Below are 19359 nucleotides of genomic sequence, written 5' to 3'. Positions count from 1 at the left end.
TGTTTTTCTTTCACCTGAGGCAGTGTCATGTACTGGCTACATTCTCCACAGGTACTGTCTCATCCTGTTCACTAGTCCTAACATTAAAATCATAGAACTGGCTTTATTTTGGACTAAAAGGAGAGTGTTCTGATTCCAGTGTACCCAAAAGTTCTTTCCAAAGACCTGATTCACAGCATGTCACAGAGTTTCCCCAACTAGTCCCAAAATAAGAGCTGACAAAATATATTATAGAAAATAGATTCATGAAAAATATTTTTAAAGACCTTTATCAATGAAAATGATTTTAGAATAAGACAGACTTTCATGATGTCAAGTAAGACAATGATTTTTCCCAAACATGGAGTCAGAAATTTGGACTTGAGATCTCTATTGTGCATTGGTGCTTTCCATTTGCCAATAAGTGTAATCATGAAACCAGAATTGGATCTCACTTTCCAAAGATGAGATGGAACAAGTCTCACTCCTGTTGTTTATAATTATCTACAAAGAAGAAAAAGAAATACATAAGCTATAAGAAATCCAGAATTATCTGATAAGTGTTACAAAGTACTGTGGGAACAGTGACTAACTGCCTAGAGACTTCACGAAGGCTCTAAGAAAGAGTAGCATTTAAGCTCAGTACAATACAATGTGTGGGAGTGTACCAGAGTTTTTTTAAATGGGAAAGGGCATCCCCAGATAGCAAAGACAACATGTTCACACAAGTGAGGACGTAGGAGAACTCAGCATCCTGGAGACAATGTGAAAATTAGAACAAGTCTTTTTGAAAAAGGGTTTTGCAGATTGTGTCAAGATCTGTACGAGCAGATACATCTTCAGCATAGCAATCCCACTTACGGGGTTTGTCCTGAGAAACACAGAAAAAGTTACTTTGTAATGGCAGAAATACAAAATAAAAATTAGCTTATATCTAAAACATACAAAATAGGTGTGTAGATTGCAGTAGAGTTCTATTGATCAATTCTATATCCAAGGGAATAATGAGTAGAATAATGAGTATTCTAAATGAAGTTTAATACATATGTATGGTATTGTACATAAAATATGTTATCCTATTAACTTATTCAACAAGGCTTTGTTATTGTGACTATTTTTTTAAAGTGATCTATATCAACATATAGATAAGATGAAAAACTCAAACTGCAAATTAAAACATCTGTAACTGTAATAGAATGTTTTGTCAAGGTGGTAAAGTAATGTAACTTGCTATGGTCTTATTTGGTCACTTACTCAAGATGTAATTTTTTGAGTGGATATAAGTTTATAGGTTTCAGAAGTTTAATAGAACCACTGGTAGAAGAGATAAAGGAACTGATCATATACCAACCACAGTTTTCTATTTAAAATAAATCATTTCAGAATATATAAATGTCATCATTAAAGTAGTATTATTTTAGTAATGTGTCTGTACAGTCGAACACATTGAAAACTGGTCCAAGTGATGTATGTCAATTGTATGTCGGGGAGGTGAATACACCTCAGAATAAGGAACAAAACAAGCTACCTGAGAACCATCTGGAATATGTGTTAAGTATGCAGTTTTTAATCTCATCCTTAAAGTTACAATTTCAAGGCAAATCATAAAGTTATAAAAATCAATATAAGGCTACCAACTGTATTTTTAATACCTACCCTAAGGCTAAGATATCTTTAATGGGAATAACCACTGATTGACTTAAAATATTGACCCACATGAACTCAATATATCTGCCTAATAGAAATTCCCCATGAAACATATTTGTTGGGGTGCACATTTGAAAAGTCCTGCTCCCATATTGTCCTTATATTAAGGTAGAACCTTGCTCCAAGACCCTTCGCTGTGTCCTTGTACCTATATGCACATACAGGGTTGTAGAGTGCTCTGTGGTTTTCTCTAACTACCCTGTTGTGTTGTTCTTACTGCCTTCAACGTTATCTGTGTTATATGGTTTATTAATTAGATTTATAGTTTGTGTTCTTTTCTCCTTTCACACTTTCCCTTTTGTTCTTTGTGTCCTTATTTCTTTTATTGCTCCTGTATTTCTGATAAACTTAGCCATAGACTATAGCTTTAGTGTTTGATGTTTTTCTCAATCAACCCTTAAAAGCCCTTGGCCGGTGGTTACTGCTGGGGAAGCAGCCTTGTTCCGCTCACCGGTTCATTATATCCTGGAAGGATCAGTTCCTTAATTACTTATCACTTCAGGCCTGGGGTTAGATCAAAGTGAACAATCAGTCATCCACGTGAAAAAGTGAGGAAACATAGGATTCCAGGTAGTTCAGAGATGTCAAACATGAGGCAGCAAAGGACAGCTTGAATGCTAAAGAGATTGTGCCTCAAAACGCACATTACCCTCTCACCAGAGCCTCGAAGTCACCTTGGATGCTTTCTGTACAAGGGAGTCTTGTTTCGGTCTATGAATGTCTTTAGTGCACAAAACATACCAATGATTCCTTTCTATGTGAACTTATTGTCAAAGAGCTGGGGAAGTTCTGATACCACAACAATCAGTGCTGAGTCTCATAAGCCATCCCAAGAAAGCCTCTTTGTACAAATGAATTTCTAGTACAGTATAATGTCCCGTCCTTGGAATATGCATGGGTCTGGTTTCTATTTGCAGCAGAATTATAAGAAGCACTGCAACCAAGATCATGTGTAGCTCACTACACATATATCTGAAAAGGTCCTGGGTGCATGAATCCTTCTTTTTCCATAATGCACTCAACTAAAGCAGACTCTACTTTCTAAAAACCAGTTTGGGGTAACTATCATTCACTGAATGGATATACATTGTACACATTTATTTTCTACTCTCCTGTGAAATCTCCCACACATCTACATTGTTGGATAGTGTCCCTAATACTTTTATTTTTCAATAATCTTTGGCTCAGTAGAATTTTTGTGGTAGAGATGCAGAAATGCTTTAGTGGATAAAGGTACTTTCTGCCAAGCCTGACAACCTGAGGTCAGTCACTGAAATTCACATGGTAGAAGGTGAGAATTGTCTCCTGATACCTGCAAGCTGTCCTCTGACCACTACATGCATGTTGTGAGGCACATACATGCATATACCACATAACAAATACATACCACATACACACACAATACACACACACACACACACACACACACATACACACACACACACACACACACACACACACGACTGAGTGTTTACAAACTGAAGAAAAAAGGAATACTGTTGATAGAGGTTTTCTGAAGCATGCTGAGAGTTAAAGTCACGGTCACAGGGCTCTTTCTTTTCTAACAGTCCAGACTTAAGAGTAGTCTACTTCAGAAAGTCTCTATGGAAGTTTCCAGAAATTCAGATACTCAGGTTTAGTCACGCTTCTTAAGAAACACAGAAGTTAGATCTCATTTGAAAAGAATCTATATGTTACTTATTTTTAAGACTACAAATGTTACTTAATCACGGTAAGCCTCAACTCCTGATTATTTTAAAACAATATAGTAGTTGTTATGACATCACACTATTGTAAACATTGTAAAGTCAGTCTTTGTTATTATTTTTATTTTTGCAATTATAATATAATTACATCATTTTTCCTTCCCTCCTTGTTCTCTATTAAATTCAAGGCCTCTCTTTTTATTAATTATTATTGTATTCACATATGGATATATGATATATATTCCTAAACATAAAAACAACCTCTTCAGTGTATATTTATGAGCAAGGTTAACCTCGTATTTTTGCTTCTTAAAAGTCCTAGGGCTGGGGGATGGCTCAGTCAGTAAAAATGCCTGAGACCCTTAGTTTGGATCTCCAGCAAGCATGTAAACACCCGCCATTGCAGCTTGTGCCTGCAGCCCCAGAGCTGAAGACAAAGAGGCAGAGAGATCATCAGCCAGCCAGTGTAGTCAAAACATGCTCTAGGTTCAGTCAGCCAAGCAACTCTCTTCCAAAATTGAAGGTGAAAATGATCAAGGAAGACATCTAGTGTCAATCTTTGCCCTCTTACATGTATGTGCACTCCCACACACATGCACATAAACCACATATACACACACACACATAAAACATATTGCCTAGAGAAATAATCAGTATAAAAATAAAATACAAAAGTCAAGAATAGAGAGGAAGGAAGTATAAGTCTGTAGAATTTTACTCTCTAAGGTACCCCTAAAGCACACTTATGGGTGTTAAATTAGTAGGTTTAATGAGCATTTGTTCCTCAAACAAGCATTGCCACTGTAAGGGAGGAAAGGAAGTCAAAAACTAATAATAAATATGCACAAAGACAGTCTACTGTGATCTTCCCACCAGTTCTATTTTCCCATCTCATAAAAATGAAAAAGTTTCCAAATAATTGCCTCTCTGATCTTGTCTCTCAACTGGAGTTTGCTTCCTGACATATGTCTTTTAAAAAGTCATCCACGCATCCCACTTCTCATTCATGATGACTGCAGTATATCAATTTACAATTAGAAAAATCTCCAACTACTCATACTCTTCTAAAGAGAAAACACTTGGGAAGTAGGGATAGCAGGTCATACTGATAGTCCCTGAACTCAGGAAGAAGAAACAGGCAGACTTTTAGCACCGAAAGCCAGCATGAGTGCACAGTGAGTTCCATGCCCACCTGAGTTACAGATCTCTCTCGCCCCTCCCCCCCGCAGAGATAAAAAAAATGGAAAACAAATACTGAAACATTTTGTATTTTCTAACCTACAGATACTAATTTGAGTATTTGGGTGTTCTCTTTTCTCAACAGCAGCAGTTTTCGGTGGCTTAGTTTTTCGTCGGCTTAGTTTTTCATCAGTGTCAGTAGACAGGGATTTGTGGGTGGCGAAGGCAGATGGAGGGTTTGTCCTATATCTAATTTGACATCAGTTTCTCCATGTCCTCTAAATACCACTCTGATTAATAGGTGTTAACTTTTAAAATTTTTTATAACTACATCTCTGTATTTATCGGGATTAGAACATGTCATGATACATGTGTAGAATTCAGAGAACAATTTGAAAGACTCCATTTTCCAACATATGAGTCATCAGGCTCGGTACCAAGTGCCTTTATCTACAGATCCATGTGGCATGTGTGTGCATGTTTCTGTTTCTGTTTAAACAATATTGAAACTTACCAACATTGTTTTATCCATACTCTGAGATGTTTAAAATGCCACTAGCATATAATTTAAGTAAAACTATTCAAACATTGCAAGACAGTTTAAGATGTACAAGAAGGGGCTTAACTATTTGAACTACAGGAGCTGAGGGAGTTATAGAAATTTGTCATTTTGAAAAGAATTCTGAAAAGCCTTTTTGCCCTGACCTTGTTATGATACCCGCAGGACTTGAGCTTCTCTCTACAACTGTTATCCTTTTAGCATTCTATTCTCAGAAATGGAGGTGGCAGGAAGACAGAAGGAGACACCTATAGACTTTATTCCTACAACTTGTTCTTACTAGCAAGAGCTCTAATGTGACTTGAAGTTTCTGTCATTATCAAATAGCTCTGTAAGTGAGTCCTGCTTTACTGATCATGACCATTCAGGCTGTAACACCCTCCTGCATTGACTGTGACCATGTCAGACTGTAACATCCCATTGCATTAACTATGACCATTTCAGGTTGTAACATCCTGCAGCAGTAACCATGACCGTTCCAGGTTGCAACACATTGCTTCAGTGACCATGATCACTTCAGGCTGTAGCCCCCTGTTGCATTAACTGTGACCATTCCAGGCTCTAACGCCCTGCTGCCCTGAGTGTGGCCATGTCAGGTTTTAACAGCCCTACTACAGACCATGACCATTTCAGGCTGTAATGCCCCATTGCACTAATTATGACCACTTCAGGCTGTAACACCCCACTACATTGACCATTTCAGGCTGTAATGCCCTGCTGCAGTGACCATGTCCATTTTAGGCTTGACAAAGAACAGGAATTGATATGACATGCGTGGAAGCAAAACAAGAATGCACCTGAAGCTGGCCTTGAGAAATCAGTTTTCTGGAATCTTGTGTGTGAATGAAAAGATTCTGCGGGGTGTAAGGATAAGGACTGTGGGCATTATTGTTTTCTTCAGAATGGAACGATACCTTGCCTTTCAAGCAATAGTAATATCTTCAATTGCAATTCAAGGCTATCTCTGCTTCTTGATGCTAGTTGCATCCAGCTAGAAACTAAGATTAAACTGGTTAACTCAATGTTCTGGGTGAACAGACAAAACACTTATTTTGCATCGTTAGCATTTCTATCTGTGGGAATCAGAGATGCTTTAGGTTAACTGTCATTATGTAGCTGTTAGTCCATGGACTTCCATTTAGATCTGGAGATGAAAGGTAAGAATTGAAGTGGGCTATGAAGCCCTTCAGACGGTCAGAGCCTGTATCTAACAGATTCCTCCCCTGCATGCCTGCCCCTTTCCTTTGCATAAAATGAGAGCCACATGACTCCTCCATCTCTCTCCTTTTCCATCAGTATTTTCTCTCAAAATATCTACAAGTCATGTTTCTCAAAACCTAAGTGAACACATGTTGTCATTATTTTATTTAGGTCATTATCTTTAAATTACAAAATAAATAATATATACAGTTGATGAAAGTTTGAAGAATGGAGCCTGATGAAACTATATCTCATTTCCCATTTTAATTCAGTCTCCTTTCTGAGATAAACCTCTTTTATCTGATATTTTATGTCTTTGTGAAAATATGCCTATATACCGTGTGTGTATGGGTGTGTGTTTGTGTGTGTGTGTGTGTGTGTGTGTGTGTGTGTGTGTGAGAGAGAGAGAGAGAGAGAGAGAGAGAGAGAGAGAGAGAGAGAGAGTGAGCAGGGTGTGTGCCTAGATTTTACAATTTAAATTTTGAGTCTTCTGTTTCAAATGCCAATATATCTTAGGAATATATTCATCTAGGCACAAATGAATTTATAAAGTTATATTTTACAGATTTGCGGAGTAGTATTTTTCTTGTGAGTTGGAAGTGCCCCTTATTGGTTCATCATGAGTGAGTAATTTAAGTTTCTGGCTTTAACAATGCTACGCATAAGATGCAAGAGGAATGCTGGAGTTTGGTGGTGATTACTTTCTTTCAATGGGAAGTGTTCCACGTTTCTACCTCTTGTTTTGAAAGAATAAAATCTCATTGTCTAGGTCCATGTTGTTATTAAGCAAATAGGTCAAATATATGTATCAAATACAAGACAACATATTTAAAGGTGCTAAAAAAAAATGCTTCTACTGGTGCTAAATAAAAGAAGGAAATGACACTTGAAGAATGTATCATAGGGTTCCATGCTTGTCTTTAAAACAAATAGTAGTCAAGGGAGAATGGGAGATTTTAGCAATCTCAACTACAGTAACCATTTACTTGCCACAGTGTTTCTATTGGTATTTTTTCTCAGTTCACTTTCTTTTTATGTAATGTTGGCTGACTTTGAAAGAGATTTGAAATGTATGAATATCATCATAACTGGGCAATTAAAATTAATTATAAACGTATCTGGGGCATTTTCTTACATAATTTCCTAAAGATATTTTAATATTTCATTTGTTCTTTCGTTTCTTAAATCTTCATGGTACTGCCACTTGAAAAGCACCATGGTCTTTCCTCCTAGCTCACCATCGGAATGTACAGATAGTTAACTTTGACGTGTGTGCTCTATTCCTATTTCTGCATGGTAGCAGATGTTACTAGGCACAGATTTCCATATGGTATTCCAGGTGTGCAGTCTTTATTTACTGAAGAATTATTTTAAATTTCAGAAAGAGAGCAAATAATAGTAATCACAGTGCGCAGTTCCCTTTGGTTGTTGGCGAACATGTTTGTTCTTTAGGATTTGGGAAGCAAGATGTGTGCTGCCCGCTTGGTTTTATTCTTAATGATCAATCGAATGGTGTGTTAGTACTTTGTCTTTAAAAGGGAGGAGTTCTAATTGGCAAAAAGCACAGTGTATTTCTTGGTGTTGCATAATTGCTCTCACAAAAATCACCCTGTAAAAACACTCATAATAAACATAACTGTGTGTGTGTGGAGTAACATTCATTGACTTGGAAATAAAATTATAATTATAATTATAAAGCTTTGGGGAGAATCTTGTATAATTTTAGGCTTCTAATTTAGTATTGGGCAAAAACAAGATAGTGATCTAAAAGAAATCACGTAGGAGTTAGGGAGTGAGATGTTGACAGGAATAGTTTGAGGAAAAGCCCTGCCCTGTGAATACATGGGTTAAAGGAAGCCTGCACCCCTTGAGTACCTAAGCAAATTCAACAGCAGTGACTGCCTGGACTTTTTTGAGCTGAGCGCCAGCGCGGACTGGGCTGTGTACCAACAGCCTCGTCAACTGCAGACGGAACTGCAGCATCCCTTCCTGCAGTAGCGCGCCAGCCATTGGCTCCTCTGTGACACGTGACTGATAGAGGCTTTTCTGTGTCTTTTCTCGCCCATCTGTGTGCAGGGCACTGATAGGCCAGTCTGATGCGCAGGCAGTTTATCATCTTGATCTCCCACTGAGTCAGGGAGCTCTCCTGTCACCAGTATTGATTTCAGAGGATGGACTAAATTTCCTAGGATTTCCATTAAGAATTAAGAAAAAAGCTCTAAGCACGCAGGGTAGCCAGACAGACATGGATATGAGATGGCACTGTGAAAACTCGCAGGTAGCTTCTTCTCTCACAGCCGCTAAGCACAGCTTAGTTCTGCAGCATGCAGGGTTTAAGATAACAGAAGCTTAAAATCAATAAGAATGGAAATACGAACAGACTCATTCGGATGAACTGATTTTGAGATTTATATGAAAATATTATCTTTGGAGATTGCATGTCAAATTTATGCACGCTGAATATGAACTGTAAAGAGATTTTAAATTTGGAGATGTCCTTAAACCCTGAGCATGGTTGCTTTTAGTTTTGTCTGCTGCTTTTCTGTGAGCTTCAGAGGGTTTATTTTTTGTTGTTCTTGTTGGGTTTTTTTTTTTTTCCAGCATGCTTGTGGCAAAAACAACCAAAACTTGTGTCTGTGTGTGTGTGTGTGTGTGTGTGTGTGTGTGTGTGTGTGTCTGTATGCGTGTGTGTGAACATGGGTCAAGAAAAAGCATGAATAAACGCTGCTTTCAATACGTACCAGACTGCTTTATTACTGTTAATGATCTGGTAAAAACGTTGCTTAGATATGCTTGTATTCTGGCCATGCATGCTATTGCGGCACAATGAGATTTTTATTGAGAATTTACAAGGTGTTGTGTCTGAATTGTACTCATGTTGGGTAACAGAGAATATATTAGTGATCAGTGTTTAAACTTAACTACTGTAAATATTTCCTGATGGTAGGATTTGAGTAACATATCACTTCTGCTTACTTAAAAATATGTATTGGATAATGAAAGTGTTGATATTTCTGAAACTTGGATTATTTCAAAGATAGCAAGATTGCAATCTCTAGGAATGCTTCCTAGATGAGAGAACTAAAATGGTTTTAAAAATAATTTATCTAGTGATAAGCTTCTAAAAATTGCTCTTCATGTATACAAGAGATTTTGTGTATCATTTGTGTGTGTGTGTTTGTGTATGTGTGTGGGGTGCATTGTGTGAGAGTTTGCATGTGTGTATGTGGGGTGTGTGTGTGTGTGTGTGTGTGTGTGTGTGTGTGTGGTGTGTTTATGGGGAAGGGGTAAATTCCCTGAGGAATTATTTGATATTCTTCTAGCGCATCCTTATTCTTGTGAGGAGCAAAAATGCCTTGGCATTCAAGCATTCCCTAGACCCACGGGAATCAAAGCTAGCAGAAGTAAGAGATGTCCAGATGGGACTGGCATGCTTGGCAGGGAGTGGAGACAATGGGTGGGGGTGGAGCAGATGGAAGACAGAAGGACTGCACATTAGCAAAGGGCTGGGGGTGGGGCGGGGAAGAAAGCTGTTTGCTTCCTAGAGAAGAAAGCCCAGTCTCTCTCCATGGGAATTTCTGATTGCAGTTTCTTTTCATTATGAGACAGGACATCATTTCTGTGGTGACAGCTATTTAAAATTCAGTAGCCTCTGCAGCTTAGGTTAGGGGAGAAAAATCCATGAATACAAGTTGCTTTATCAGATTATAAACGGATTCCTGCTCACTTGGTTTTTTTTTTTTTCTTTTTATGATTTGTGTCTTTACTATGTTTTTTGGTTTTTTTTGTTTTTTGTTTTTTAAATGGGGGGAAACTTAAAATCAAGCTTATACATTTTGAGCTGGTGGTATCCTAAAGGAAATGTGGACATTATTAAGCTTTTATCCCAGACCTTTGGTAAAACATCCATAGTGCTGTCAAAATGTTGTATATTAAGAAGTAGTGCTGAAAATATTGACAGCCTCTGAAAACTAACCACTATTGCTTATTTCTAATGCTTACATAGGTCACATATTTAGAATAGTATCTGAATGGTTTATTTAGGTTGTTGTTGTTTATGATATAACCTGAGGATTTCAATAACCAGTTCAAATTCTGAAATGAAATAAATCTCTTAGCATCCTCCATCTAGCTTTCTGTCACTCCTGGTTACACAGCCTTTCCCAAAATTGTCACAGGATTAGAGCAGGATAGAAACCAACTTATTATTATTAACAAATCATTATTATGATTTGTAAAATCTCTGATTTTAATTATCCTTTTAGTTATTTTTCTTGAATCCCGAAAATATCCCTAATCCTAAGTACAAATGAGTTTGATTAAAATCATATACAAAAAACACAAACCAAAATATTTAAAAACACATCTTTTTGTCCATAGTCCTTCACAGAATACTAACTTATGGTTTAGGTGGAACACCTTGCAAATAAGATTTCTGTGTCCCAGGAAGTCTTAGCATGTTGTAAGTGTCTTTGTATTTAATTTTGGAACCTTGGATTTACTAAAGAAACATTAATTATGGGACTTTTTAGCTTTGGTATGTTGAACTGTGTTGAAGAAAATGCACTTAGCTCAATTATAGTATTTTTTCAGAAGCTGGAGAAGAAAGGTGATTTCTTATCATGCCTTCCTCTTTTTTCCTTTATGTCCTATCCTTAGCAATTAAAGGTCTTCCTTTGGCATGTTTTGTCTCGCATTCCTAGAAAGGATGCGAAAAGTGGAACAGAGGTTTCTGTTTTGGCAGCCTGACTGCTGTTCATTAAACAAAATGACCCAGTGACAAAGGGTGAAATTTCTATTGAGTACACAATCAAAGTTATTCAAAAGGCTATAAGCAAAGAGGAATAAAAATTCAGTTTGTACCAAATGCATTGGGACAAACAAATTTCCAAGCACATGGAAGGAAATGGAAGGACTGGAAGTTTGAGGTTTGCCTGGGTTTCAAGACCAGTCAGGGATACAGAGTAAGAACCTCTCTTAAAGTCTACCAATCAACTAACTAATAATTAATCAATTAAAAATAAAAAGCTTTAAAGTCATATTTAGAAACTGATTCCAATTGCATTTGGATTTATCTGCCAGGCAAATTTCTTCTTGAGACATTAACCAGGAAAATGCTTGCATAGTACAAATCCTTAGAGGCAAAACATTAGATACTAAAGATATCTGAGGCAGGGATGCTGATATGCTACTGTCTATGTTCGGTTCCATATGCCCCTTTAACTTATGAAATGGGCTCATCCCACAGCATCTCCTTACATTACTGCAAGTGCTATCAAGTCTATGATCGTTTCTGGCTTTGGGGGAAAAGCCCTTGTAACTTCTACTTTTTAGTTTTCAATAGGAAATAGAACCATGTAGCCAAGTACTATAGGCCTTTGTATATGCAAATTGTCAAATATTTTTGAGAAATAGGTGTACGTTCCACCATTGAGCAAATGACTCATTTGAACCAAGATCTTCTGTTTTAGATTTATTTATTTTATATTATATATGCATATGTTTTGTCTACATGTATATATTTAGGCCACATGCCTTCCTGGTGCCCTTGGAGGGAATTAGATCCCTGGAACTGGAGTTGCAGTAAATTGTGAGCCAGCATGTAGGATCTGGCAACTGAGTCCTGGTCCTCTGCAAGAGCAATGGGTACTCTAAACTGCTGAAAAATTTCTCTGGTTCAGAAATAATATTCTGTGTTATCCAAAGAGTATTATACTCTATCTCCATACCACCCTGAAACACTCAGTATCATCCAAATCCATGGTTCTAATTTTGGTGTTATTTGCATTGGCACAATCCGTAGATGAGCAGGGTATTGACTGCTAAACTATAGCTAGACCAAGTGACCTATATTTATTATCCTGTCTTCTCTCTCACCTCCCTCCTTCCTTGCCTGTAGTGTTTACTGCCCTGGGGCTTTACCTATGATTCATGGGCTCCAGTGCTTTCTGATCAGGAAGATAGTGTGCTACTTACCCCAGAATTCTGATCAGAAAGAGAACACACTGCTTACCCCAGGATTCAAAACTATCAATTTCAGATAGCACAGTGGGTGTTAACTTAGCAATGTTACTTGAAACTATACTCTTGTTATATAATTAACCTCTGAATTTCTTTGATCTCTGGTAATGTTGACATTGTTCACCCTAGACTGTTCTTAACCATCCTAGATCTGCCTTTAACTACAATTCCTCATGCTGTGCTGACCCCCCACCATAAAATTACTTTATTACTACTTCATAACTGTAATTTTGCTACTGTTATGAATCATAGTGCAAAGATTTTATATACATGATACTGTGCGTGCGTGTGTGTGTGTGTGTGTGTGTGTGTGTGTGTGTAAGGTTCATTTAACAACTTAAGTGGTTGCAACCTACAAGTTGAGAACAGATGTCCTAAACAATTCACTGCCCTTTCTGTTTTCCTGTTTACTTTTATGTAACAGCTGATATTTGATTCCTTGAAGGCCTTTCTTCTGTAGTTACAATGACATGCGTGATGGAGCTAGGCTAAGTCACTCCAAAGTAAGCCTCCTCTGGAGCAGGCGAACAACCCCTGCTATTTAAAATAATTGGAGAAAGTGACAAACAGTTAATAGTTCCATGGATATCTCGAGCTTGTTTAGCTGATTCGGTGCAGAATGAGTCCAAACAAGTGGCCACTGTGTAGAGAAGGAAAACTCTATGACATATTCCCTGCCATACTCTATGACATATTCCTACCTCTGTGATGTAATGATGTAATTGTCACTGCACATTTCCACATGCTTCTCCACTATTCTGTTTCATTTGGAGTGACATAGTTAAATAAGAATGACTCTTCTAATACTCAATCCCAAAATTTAATGTTTTTTTTATTCCAACATATTTTTTGATCTTCAGATAAAGCAGAAATTTTAATAGCAAAAAGCCTCAAATATTTTCTTACTGATTCTCCAAAACCATAATGTAGTTTTTCATAAATACTTCATTATTTCAAATATCCTTAGTTTAAATTGTAAAAAAGTATAACAGTGGTGGGAGTATTGAATAGTATTTTAGCAAAGCAAAAGAGTTCAGCTTCCCAAAGGAGTCAGTCCTAATATCTGATCCCCTTCTCTCTGCTATTACTGCTTTTTCAAAGACATTATATTGGGGAAATACCTTTGCTTAGTTAATTTCTTCACTCCCTGAAAAATCTTTCTAGCATGCAGCCAAAGACAAATTTCCAAGACTACAGGTACAGAATAGTGGTACAGCATTTGCCGCACATGTGTAAAAGCTTCAGTTTGATTCCTAAAACTGACTGGGAAAAAAGGCAGGCAGCCTTGTAGTCAATCACTGGAAGAATTTACGAAAAGTACATATAGTACATGTAAGTATAGATTATAGATATAAAAACATATATGATAAAGTATGTATTCTGTTAAAGCAAAGCAACTTTTATCACTCAGTAAATCTCATTTATTCTCAGCTCAAGGTTTTGCTAGAAAATCTATTTTTTAATTTGTATGTACAGTTGCATAATAATTGCTTCAAAACTCCATCCTCGTTCTTCCATGTGTGAGCTAGCTATATACGCAAGAGGTGTTGTTTAAAGACATCCATGGCAATAGAGTTTGCCTGGATTCTGACCTTCTCACTTCACATACTGAGTATGATAATGATCACAAATTTTGTTAGTTACTTTCTACTGCTGATAAAAAGAACGACCACAGACAACTTTGGGAGGCAGGGCTTATTTAGCTTATGCAATCACAGTCTATCACTGAGGGAAGCCCAGGCAGGAACTCACGCACGGTAGGAACCTGGAAGCAGGTACCAAAACACAGATATGGAAGAGTGCTGCTTACTGGATTGTTTTCATAGCTTACTTTAACTGCTTCCTTCTATAATTCAAGACCACCTGCCCACAGTGGCACAGGCCTCCCTCCCATAGGGCCAGTTTGATGAAAGGGTTTTTCTCAATCGAGTGAGCACTCCTTTCACAGATGATAGTAGCTCTTGTCAAGTTTTCATAAACTAATTTACTTTATATACAAGTCCCCTGGGTTCAGTAACAAAATAAATATTGGGTTGAGCTTATCTCCCTCTACATAAGAAGTTCAGAAACATTGTATCTAGTCTTGCACTTTGTGGAAAGAGATATCACAGAATATATGGACGTTTAGTGTGATGAGACTGAGAAAACTAGGCACTTGATTGACATAGGACTCTAAAATGCAAAGATATTTTGAAAATATGCCATTCAAGCAAGAATAAGCTGTTTTATGCATATAAATATAAAAATCATGGATTTATATTTTAATGGTTGCAGCTGTTCCATTCCCTTGCCCTTTTGAATGTATCTGAGCCTTAAACAAAATAACTCATACAAAATACCACAACAGATGAGCATGGTGGCACATGCCTTTAATCCCAAGACTCAGGAGGCAGATGGAACTCTAAGTATGAGGCTAGCGTGGGCTATAGAGAAAGTTCCAGTTTAACTAGAGCTATACAGAGAGACACTGTCTCTAAATAATAAGTAAATAAAATAATAAAAAAACACCACGGTTCACCAAATTGCATGTAATATCTAGAGTTAATTAGATAAATGTATGTCCTTTACCACTTTAATATAAAGACACACATGGTAACTAGACCAGCTTTAGATTATAAAAAGCATCCTAAAATCTTTAAATACAATTCTCCCTCCTTTCATCTTTCACAAGTGTAAACATCCAATATAACTACCCCACACTTGCCAGTATTGCTTTATAGTGAAAGATGATTTTTTTTAGAAACAATTCCTTTGTTCTACATTTTCCTAAATGTCATGAGACTTCTCTGGGAGATTTCAGGGTGACAGTAATTTGATTTCCAACATTAGTTGAGAGAAACTGCCTCTTAATGCTACTCAGAATTCCATTAGGTAACATGGAATGAAAAGTTCTAGGAATAAGTGTAATTAGCAGAGAAGCAGACCTTTCTTCTGTTCTAAAAGTTGAATTTATTCTTGATTTGATCTTGGCATCTTTTTCTCTCTTTGTTATCCTTGGTTCATCTAAGTCACTCTCAGGTCTTTGTTCACAGTCTCAAATCTACCCTTACAATCACTTCAGATTCACCTGAAATCCCACAGTTCCCAATGGGGACAGGATATCTATAGGAAAGTACCCAAATTTTAAACAGTTTTTAATATTGGTTTATGCACTAGAGTACACCAGTGAGGTTCTTCAGCAACTGAAAGATCACCTGCCACAGTTTTGGGTGCTTGATTTCCTCCTTTGTTAAGGGAGATATAAATAGCTTTAATCTTTAAAACCTCATGGTTTTAGAGTGTGGGTAAATGTGAATGTCTTTTAAGAAAGACGTTCTTAAATGCTCTGGGGAGAATGGGTTGATTTTCATGGTCTTAAATCACCTTACCTAAATTTGCATGTTGTATTTTCTGACTGGACTTTTGTTTGTTTTGTTTTAGTTTATTCAGTCATGGCCTTAATTCGAGGCAAAGATGGTTTTTCCATTTTTCACAATGAAGATAACACAGGCTCATTAGCGTTCTGGCTGTGAACCTACTAGATTTCAGAGAACGGATGATATGGAATCCTAGAAACACACAAAAGGAAAAGCAACACACAAAGCAACAACTCAGCAAAGGAGGGGAAATGCAGTCTGTGTTCGTAAAAGCAGTGTTTTTATGAAAACAAAGGAGTTTCTGTGCTGCCTGTGTTCTTTTTTCTCCCTGAACTTTTACTTTGATATGAAGTCATGAAGTTATTTCAAATCTATTTTTCAGAAGCCCAAATAGCTAAATTATTCATTATAAGTGAAAATATTTACTCCCTTGTATCAAGAACTCTGATTTCTTTTCTGATGTCCCTAATAAGAGCTTGTGGTATAAAACCAGAGGCACCCAGGTGATGCTGGACCTGCCCTGGGGAGGTTTTGGTCTTGTATACATAAATGTTTTATAACGTTCCATATGCACTAAAGTACTTAGTTCCCAGGAAAGCTTCACATTGTCCTCTGAACAGTGAGGCTCACTGTGGCTTCTAATAAAAGGAGGTGGGAAATGGCCACAGGAGAGAGCACAGTGTGAGGAGTAGTTCTGCTGCTGAGAGAGATTTATAGGAGACAGATTTTAAAAGTGCCAAATGAGGTACTCAGGGTACAAGACCTTGTAAGCATTTTTCTATAAATGCTTATGACAGAAAGTGGGTTTGTCCTGATAACAAAGGGTTAGGTGTGCAAGAAAAATATTTTTATGGATGTTCCCAGTTTGTACATAAGAACTGACACAGTTTACAAATATCTATGGCCACTAGACTTCCTTAGCAGGAAAGTAATTGTGGTTTTTGTCATTGTTGTTTTTTGTCTTGTATTTTTTCAGATGCATAGGCATAAATTTGAGACTTTGATATTAATAATTATAAACCTCTTAAGAAATAGAAGATGTAGTAATTATATCTTTCAGGCTTTTTTTATTTGTTGTCCAGATCTAAACTGAAACTATTTACTCCCTACCGAGATTCAATGGATAATACAAGGAAGTAGCGATTTGACATATAAATTGATACATAAAGTAGCATTTTAGCTTTTAAGCTAATCTTATAATGATAGATTTGACTTCCAAACCAGTTAACTTGAAATATTTCAATTTAAAATATAAGAAGTCTGGTTGCTCCTCACTGAGGAAAGAGGGACATTAGGAGATGTGGGGACCAAATACTGTTATCCAACTTTTTTTATTGGGGTCACAGGGAATAATGAGTGTCACCAAATCCATTTCAAAACATCTGAATCATGTCACCAAGTTTTGACTCTTGACCAATTACATATGATACATTTTTTGCTTCTATTAGAAATAATTCCTCCCACCACTTTTATTCTGCTGTAATTGATGGCATTAGCTCTAGAAAAAGGTATGGTAGGCTGAGAATATTTCATTGTAAGATGCACTGTTCATAACTACAGTGAAGTGAGTTATACACTGCCTCTAGTGTCTTACTTTGCTGGAAGCTGTATACGAAAGCAGAAATTCTGGGCCGAACACTCTTCTCTTTTCCTAAGCTGTGGTGTTCAACTGAGGTAAGGCCTTTGTTAGTATCAGAACTAAATTGTAATGATTCATGTTAGTTAAGTAGTCCCAGAGCTAGCTTGACCTGAATTGTTTTCCTTGTACATATTACAATACTGATTTTCTCTTATACACTGTTCTAGAACTTAAAGTCAAAATTTAGCTCACATCTGATTGGGTGAAATACTAATTCTACTCCCCTAATTCTGAAAAAGTTCTATTATCAGCTCACTGATAAAGTAGACCAGGATATCCTGCTGCCATCCAAACAACAACCGATACTTCCTTCCTCACACACTTCCCCAACCTTCTGCAACTAAGGTTTATCATTTCTGCTTGCCTTGGTCTTGCTTTTCTCAGGAGTCAGCTAGTGACATCTCTTTTTTTCTGTCCCACCCCTGCCATTAGGGAATCAAACTATGAACAAAACACTAGTTACAAAGTTGCTAAGTCACCAGCTCTTATTTTAGACTTAATGATGGAGGTCGGAAGAATGCACTGAATTCTGTGACATTGAAAGAAAACATATTGATAATATCATAATTATTAGCTGAGTCAGATTCTAAGGAATGTTAAGATTACAGAGTCAAATTACATGAAATAACAAAAGCCTGTGGCTAGAAATCAGAAATAAAGCCTAGGAACTTAATTTTAACAATTCTCTAATGGTTTTTGTTACATTTTTTTTCAGTTTTATTTCATTTGCAATATTCCAATTTTCTCATTCAAATCAAGTATACAATTTTGTTGTTAATTTTTTTCTCCTGTCTGTTATGCCTTAATATTATTTATTTAATGGACACATTAGGGAAACATTGCTTTAAAATGGTACCATTAGCAATAATATGTCCTATGACAATATCTATACTTCAAGTCAGGGTCAAATACTTAAAACTATAAGGACAGTAAACCAATGATTACTTCAAGTAGCATGTGATTTCGACTCAATGAATTCACTCCTTTAGCATTAGTCTATCTGTGTCATTTCGACCCCACTGTTACCAAGCCACTTCACGATAAAGAAGATTATTTCTTTATGACATAATTACAGATTAACAGAAAGTTGTAAATGAAAACACAAGACACTGTCCATGTGTTGGGCCATTTTATTTGGTGGAATATATCTAGAGATGAGGAAAGACTCTAGACTTTGTTTGTCCTAAGGATTGAAATTTCAGACCTCTACTGGTACCAGAAGACCCAATCCTGAATGGGACAGTTTAGTTTACTGAGCCAACTTAGCCTGTTTTGTGCATTAACATTTTGCACATCTGTAGTCCAGTATCAAAGCAGGACATTACTACTGCTGTTCATTAGAGAGCTTTTTCAGATTCTGACAGAATTGGCTTGTTTCTATATGCATATTATATATGCAAGCAATTTCCAACACGTATAGCTTCTCAGAACAGACATCAACATCAGTATTTTACTACAGGATTCACCCGAGGCTCCTTTGCCTTGTCCTCCTTTTCTGCATTTTAAAGAGTCCTGAGGAGTCATCTACTTCACTGTGTAGGGCAGCAGGATGGAGAGAGATTCGTCCCAGTCCAATAGGGACAACTGACAGCTTTTCTTGGATCACTGTGTCCTATTCTTGACCAGATTCAGCCATGGGGTACTGCATTCTCAGCTAGAAGATAGATGTCCACCATGTTTAAAGATGAGAAATTTGAACCAAAAAAATGTATTTCATTTTAACTTTGTTTGGATGGTATGTCAATGTAGTTCTGGATGTAAAGTAATTCTGTTGTCTTTCTATTGCTGGATGCAAATGGGCTAAAGGAGCACTAGGCATCAACTGCAGCACAGCTTAGCAATTCAGATGAGACTGCATATACAAGACTCTGCTGCCTCATAGAAAAGCCTCAGAGATGCTGAGATGGAGAGTCAGCTGCTTCGCGCCCACTAAGATACAGATTTTTTTGGTCAAGTTTTTAATTAATGCTCATTGTCCAAAATGAAATATCTGCTTCTTCCCTTACACACAGA

At 37.0% G+C, this 19359-nt stretch overlaps 1 protein-coding gene across 32 annotated transcripts in view; it reads left to right on the top strand.

Annotated features, from left to right (window-relative positions):
- Nrxn1 (neurexin 1) overlaps window positions 1-19359 on the top strand; it is a 1070033-nt gene that overhangs the window by 1013166 nt on the left and 37508 nt on the right. The window contains exon 1 of one of the 32 annotated variants that reach the window (XM_021217884.2): window positions 8411-8608. The exons of the other annotated variants lie outside the window; for them this stretch is intronic. Coding sequence (XP_021073543.1) covers window positions 8576-8608 — 33 coding nt within the window. The 5' untranslated portion in view covers window positions 8411-8575. Of the gene's footprint in view, window positions 1-8410; window positions 8609-19359 lie in introns of those variants that run through there. 32 annotated transcript variants of the gene reach the window in all.

This window comes from Mus pahari, chromosome 18, assembly GCF_900095145.1.
Source record: "Mus pahari chromosome 18, PAHARI_EIJ_v1.1, whole genome shotgun sequence".
In the NCBI taxonomy this organism is placed as follows: domain Eukaryota; kingdom Metazoa; phylum Chordata; class Mammalia; order Rodentia; family Muridae; genus Mus; species Mus pahari.
This window is presented reverse-complemented; position numbering and strand designations above follow the sequence as displayed.